General features: G+C 44.6%; 1 protein-coding gene across 1 annotated transcript; it reads left to right on the top strand.

Moving 5' to 3' along the window:
* The first annotated feature begins 1385 nt into the window (after positions 1 to 1385).
* Positions 1386 to 4240, top strand: LOC138243459 (GTPase IMAP family member 9-like). The gene is made up of 2 exons (XM_069199090.1): positions 1386 to 1451; positions 3051 to 4240. Exons 1-2 carry the CDS (start codon positions 1418 to 1420, stop codon positions 4025 to 4027), a joined length of 1011 nt encoding a protein of 336 aa, XP_069055191.1. The 5' UTR covers positions 1386 to 1417; the 3' UTR covers positions 4028 to 4240.
* The last annotated feature ends 2339 nt before the right edge of the window (positions 4241 to 6579 follow it).

A 6579-nucleotide genomic window follows, 5' to 3' on the forward strand; every position in this document is an offset into this window, starting at 1 on the left:
GCCCTCCCTGTTGGAATCTGTGTTGGGCCTCTCGTTTTGCGTGTAAAGGGCGGAGGAATCCCTCCTGGTTGTGGAGCTCATAGGACGTCACAATGGAGGTGTGACTCTCCGCCTGCGAGCGGTTGGTCTCCTCGTGGATCAGCTTGAATCGAAACCGTCACGATGGAGGTCTGACTCTCCGCCTGCGAGCGGTTGGTCTCCTCGTGGATCAGCTTGAATCGAAACCGATCCTCCCACTGCACGCCCAGGATGTAATTGATCATCGCGTTGATGAGGGTGGTCTTCCCTGCCCCCGTGGCCCCCAGAAGGATGATGACCTTATTGTTCCCTTCTTCTACTTTCCTGCCGAACGCGAAGCGCTGGAAATGCTGCTCGTCGGTGGGCTCCTGTTCCAGCGACAGCCTGTATAAGGAAGGCTGCCCGCACTCTATCAAAGTGGAGAAGTTTAGGAAGTGGTCGCTCTGTACTTTAACACGACTGACGTCCCCTGACTTGACTCTGCTGTCCTTCGGGATTGTTATTGGAGTCTCGGGGCTCGGTGGACTCTGTAGCCCCTGTAGGTACGAGCAGCCTGTGCCAGAGATTTCTGTAAGACCAGCTTGTACTCCACGCACAGGTCTTTAAACTGCAGGAGTTTCTGGTTCATCTCTGGAAACTGGATCGCAATCGTGTCTTTCATCAGGTCTTGGCACCGCGCGATATAATCATCCATTTCGTCTAAAATACGCTGCGATCGGTGAACTAACCCGATGCTGACGATTGTGGCAGGTCACCTCAGTGTGAGTCTCTCACCTGGAATCAGTGTGTCTGTCAGGGTCATACAGCTGGAGACAGGTCACCTTAGTGTGAATCTCTCACCTGGAATCGGCAGTCATACAGCATCCCCAGCTGGAAGGGGCGTCCGAGTGTGGCCACCTCGATGGTTTCTGAGTCCGACATAGCTCTGGAGCCTGGGTTCGTTACTGAAATCAAACCCAACACAGAGATGTTAAATGATTAACATCACAACCTTTGTACATGATTTCAAAGTCATGCACCAACCTGGCTTGATCATGTTGATAAAATGCTGCGTTTTGACATTCTGTTCTTAACAGCCGTATCAGCTGGACAGATAAAAGTGCAAAGATCATTGTTTTTATTGTTGGCATAGCAGGTATGAGGCTCCACTGGAGCCATAAAACATTGTGCATTATAAAACGATATCTATGTATCTATGTACCATTATACAATCTGTTTAAAGTTTTTTTAAATTCCTAAGTGATGAGATATACCAGAAACGTTCATATCAGGCGGCGCCCAAGACTTCATTCTGCCCTGGTGAGTTAATCATTAACTGAACCCACTAAATATTTTATCAAGGGCCACTGAGAGGACATAGTCCTGCCCTTCAGATCAGCAGGAAGAGAAGGAGAGAGAGATGGCAGCGTGTAGGAGCTCAGCGCTCAGCCCTGGTGAGTTTTCTCTTGTTCTGCCTGTCAGAGTGTCATAAAGGGAGTCACTGAGGGTCTCTTCTCTGTCACAGAGCACAGCAGCAGCTGGAGAAGTGTCTTCCTGTCTGCTGAGAGTGTGTTCTGTCTGTCAGACACACAGGGTCTGAACTTGGAGATAGAGACAGGAGCTGATGTACTTTCACTTTCTCTTGTCAGAGATCAGGGATCAGTACTGTCAACTCAAGCTGTTTGGAATGTACTAAATATTTTAATAAGGTGTTTATTTAAGGTAAAATGATTGATGTAAAACCTGACCGTGTGCTGATGGTATTGGATTCACACTGTTAGTATTCATGATGCTCAGACACGCTCAGATATGATCGTTTCCTGTTTGTTGCTCAGAGGTTGTGTTTGTTGTACAGCTGATAATACCAGAGAGGAATCAGTACAGATGAACAACAGAGGAATTTATTTGGCCCATAATTAGTAGTGATTCCAGGTTCTCCTGTCCTGACTGGGCAGCTTGTTCCCCTCTCCCACCCCTCTCTGTGTACAGTAGAGCCTCCTGTCCTGACTGGAGGAGCTCACCCAGCTATGTCTGGAGAGAAGCCAGGGTATCAGCCTGTTCCCCTCTCCCACCTCTCTCTGTGTACAGTAGAGCCTCCCACTCCTGATTTTAAGTCTTAGTGTTGCTTTGAGTTTCAGTGTTAATTCTGAGGAACTCTGAGGTGTCAGTATCTAACTGGTCTTTAATGATGACTGACTGTCACTGAGGATGTTGAATATTGTGTATATATGTGGTTCACTATCTTCACCCTGTCAGTGTGGGACACTCCCTTCAGACTAAAGAGACTCAGTTCCTCCAGATTGTCAGTTTCACTGTTTTTAAACTAACATCATGCTAGTTCTCTTCAGTGTGGATCACAGTAGATAGTTTCTAAGCGGTTTGAAACTATACAACACACAGATTTCCCAGCCAGGTGGCTGAGTCCCAAACATGTCTTTATGAAATGTGACATTTTAGACTCGCTAGTGAAGAATCAGGACAGACTGAATGATTTTACAGTTTTTTTACATGTATTTTTAAAATAAGGTGGTATAAAGGTTCATTCTGAACACAGGAGTCCCATATGTGTCTGAACTGCCATTGGATACTCAGTGTTAGGGGGACTCTACAGGGCCCTCCAGAAGTATTGGTGCCCTTGGTAAAGATGAGCAAGGAAAGAGTTGGGAAAAATGTCGATTTATCAGATGAGAGAAATCTAAACTTTCAGTGAGGTTAAATTATTCTAAGAAAAAAAATTGTGATGAAAAATAAACATGTACTATTGAGAGAACAGTTAAATATATATATATATTACATAAATTGCAAGAATACAGAATAAGAATGTTGTAAGAATACAGTCTGATTACCTAACATTAACAGAACATTTTTGTATACCACAGAGAATACACAGAAAATTAATCTCAATAATCTGTGATTTTCCTCTGTCACAGGGCAGGGACAATAGAAAAGATATAGAAAAGTTTTTATCGTGAATTTTAAATGGGATGAAGAGTGAAGATAGATGTGATGAGAACTTTATCATGTAAATAATCTGTGATCTTTCTCTCTGACAGGGGAGGAACAGGCTGATGCCCATGAGGCACCACAGCGTCTCTCAGAGATCAGGATCGTGCTGCTGGGCCAGAGATTGTCTGAGAAGAGCTCAGCAGGAAACACCATCCTGGGCAGAGAGGAGTTTGTCACTGAGGGAGTAACTGAGGAGTGTGTGAAGAGAGAGGGAGAAGTAGCTGGGAGGCAGATCACTGTGGTTGACACTCCAGGGTACTCCTCTTTTCCACGTATAATAAGGACTGATCCACAGCATGTCAGAGAGGAGGTTGTGCGCAGTGTGTCTCTGTGTCCCCCAGGACCCCACGCTCTCCTCCTGGTGATTGATCTGGACTCAGCCACAGACTGGAGATCAGTGAAGAAATATCTGGAGCTTCTCAGTGAGAGAGTCTGGAGACACACAATAGTGCTGTTCACCTGGGGGGACACACTGAGAGACATAACCATTGAGCAGCACATTGAGAGAGAAGGGAAGAAGCTCCAGTATCTGGTGGAGAAGTGTGGGAACAGGTATCATGTTCTCAACAACAAGAACAGGGGCGACCGCACTCAGGTCACAGAGCTGCTGGAGAAGATAGAGGACATGGTGGCAGGAAACTATGGGCTGTACTTCACCACTGACATCAAAGAAATAAACACTGAACGAGAGATAGAGGAGCCGAGACAGAGGGAGGAGGAGAGACAGAGAGAGACAGGAGCTGAGACAGAGGTTGGAGGAGGAGAGACAGAGAGAGACAGAGGAGCTGAGACAGAGGGAGGAGGAGAGACAGAGAGAGACAGAGGAGCTGAGACAGATGGAGGAGGAGAGACAGAGGAGCTGATACAGAGAGACAGAGGAGCTGAGACAGAGGGAGGAGGAGAAACAGAGAGAGACAGAGGAGCTGAGACAGAGGGAGGAGGAGAGACAGAAAGAGAGAGAGGAGCTGAGACAGAGGGAGGAGGAGAGACAGAGAGAGACAGAGGAGCTGAGACAGAAGTATGAAAGAAGGGAGAGAGAGAGAGAAGAGGAGCCCAGACTGCCTGTCAAGAGGAGGAACAGTAAAGGTCTTAAACCTCCCAACAGTGAGTGTGATTGATGCTGTATTACTGATTCACTGATCTTACTGGTCATCAGACTGAGAGATTCAACCATCTTGTGTCCTGTTAGGAATTAAAATCATACTGTGCTCCGCTCTGTACTGCGTTACTAACACAGTGGCACACAGACCTGTGTCTGTTTAAATCCTCTGCTGTACTTGAACTGTTTTCTCTCAGGGAGATTAGATTTAGTCCATCACACAGCAGCTCAGAGACAGGAGCTGATTTACTTTCACTTTCTCTTGTCAGCGATCAGAGATCTATCAAACTGTTTGGAATTTAATAAACATTTAATAAACATGTTCCTGGTTTTACTGTTTTTATATAAAAATGTTTATGTAAAAAATCACTGACGAGGTATTAGGTTCTTTTTCACCAATAGTATTTTCATGCGTGTTAATGACAGCAGCAGACTTGATCAGACATGGTTTTTACCTGTGTGTTTCTCAGAGGCAGTTTTCACTGTTCTGTCTATAACAACACGGAGCTGTTTTCCACACAATAACAACAGAAGATAGGACACAGAAAAGAGTATTTAGTAGTTAAAATGATCAGAAGATCAAATCTGGCTGTTTCTTCAAGGAAGCCAGAGTATCTCATCTCTGTACTCAAGCTGCACCTCCAGTTGTGCCCAGAAAATCATCTCCGACCCCTCTCCCCCAGCTCATAATCTCTTTCAGCTTCATGCTTCTGGAACAAGTTTCAGATCCTCCCAATCAAGGACGGTCTGATTCAACCTCAGACTCCTCCCCTCTGCCATGCGACCTCTGAATTCACCTTGAACTCTGACTTCCTTGTATAATTTATTGTTTAACATGGAAAGTTGTTTACATATGTGCTGTATGTGACAATGTTTGTCTTCTGTTGTATGTAAATTTGTACTGTATATGTTGTATGTGTGACTCATCTGTGTTGTTTGCTGTACTATTAGCAAATTCCACCAACTATTGGCAATAAAGAATAATCTAATCAACTTCAAAAACGTTTTCACTTTCACAGTCTTGTCACAGGTCAGTACTATCGAGGTCACGTCATGCTGTTCTAAAAGAACTTTACAAAAATCATTCAATTGGTGCAAAACCTAACAGATTATAGCCATATTTCATTGTTTTAAATTAATTGATTACTAATGGCAAGAGTGATTAATACATCAACAGATTCTATATAGCTGCACATGTCCAACAATAAAATCGACTCTTGATTTTCAGCAGATCTCATTTGAAGTAATAATTAAAAAAAAACTATTTTATATAGCACCTTTAAAGGTGTCTTCTCAAAGCGATTTACAGAATGACAACAACAATGTCCTTACAGTGTGTGAGAGCAGGGGTGTGACCCCAGTGACCCCAGTGACCCGACTGCTGGTCAGGGGTGCTGCTTAGTCGGGGTTCGTTATGTTCAAATCGTATTGTCACATCGATTACTATTGCTTCCCTATCTTTTGAAAAGATGAGGTCGGGCTTTCTCAGTTCGTTGGTGTCCTTAAGTCGGAAGTGTGGTTCTTTTCTAATTGCTCTATTTGTTTTGTACGCTTGGACATTGGACATTGTCCGAGGATGTGGGAGCAGGTTTCTGTTGCTTTATGGCATTTGCGGCAGAGTGTTGGGAGCCCTCTCTGGCCTCTGTTTAGGCTTTCTCTGGTGGGGTACACGTTGGCTCGTAGTTGGAGGGCTGCAATGAAGTGTCTTTTTTTGAATCCCGTATGATGTGAAAGCCAGGAGTTGCTGTCGGGGTCATCTTGGAAATTGCTGATCCCCGTTCCTTGGACTGGTAGTTTTGTCCAGTTTTCGTACTCGTCTTTCCGCCAGTTGCAGGGTGTTTTGTATTTGGGTTTTTACTTGTGGTTGGGATCCCAATTGTCTGGGAGTGTTATTTCTTCTGTTTGGGTTATTAGGGATGCAGGATTGGATAGTTGTGGGGTCTGGTTTAGGTCTCCTCCAGCTTGTGTCCATAGTTTTTGGAATTTTTCTTGGATTTCATTGGTTTGCATTAGTGAACTTATGGTGGCGTCTGATGACATTGCCATGCGTTGCAGTCGTCTTATTTGGATCGATGGTATCAGGCTGGCTAACTTGATTATGCCCAGTCCCCCATCTCTTGCGCTGGAGTAGATTAGTCCATTGCAGGTGGACTCAGGTAGGCGTAGCCAAGTTTTGACTGCTTTTCTTATGGCGCCGTCAAGTGCCATTAGAGCTGATTGTTTGGTGTCTGTATGGTCCAATTGATAGATCAGTCTGGTAATTGCATGGATATTGAGTATGTTTACCTTCTGTGAAGGTTTCAGAGGCGCTTTGTCAATCTTTTGAATCCAATTTTGTAATAGATTTGCTGCTTCTGGTTGTTTTGCTGTAGTCCACGGGCTGATTTTGAGTCCTAGATATTTTTCGGACTCTGTGGGAGTAATCATGTGTAATTTGTTGTCGTTGATGGACCAGTCCTCGCAATTGTTGATGACGT

The sequence above is a fragment of the Lepisosteus oculatus genome, chromosome 14, assembly GCF_040954835.1.
Source record: "Lepisosteus oculatus isolate fLepOcu1 chromosome 14, fLepOcu1.hap2, whole genome shotgun sequence".
Taxonomy (NCBI): Eukaryota; Metazoa; Chordata; class Actinopteri; order Semionotiformes; family Lepisosteidae; genus Lepisosteus; species Lepisosteus oculatus.

Excerpts from the sequence above, each read along its gene's own strand:
- LOC138243459 (XM_069199090.1), top strand. The coding sequence starts at position 1,418 with ATGGCAGCGTGTAGGAGCTCAGCGCTCAGCCCTG. Across the intron at positions 1,452-3,050 it reads GAGCTCAGCGCTCAGCCCTG|GGGAGGAACAGGCTGATGCC; the intron begins GTGAGTTTTCTC and ends TCTCTCTGACAG.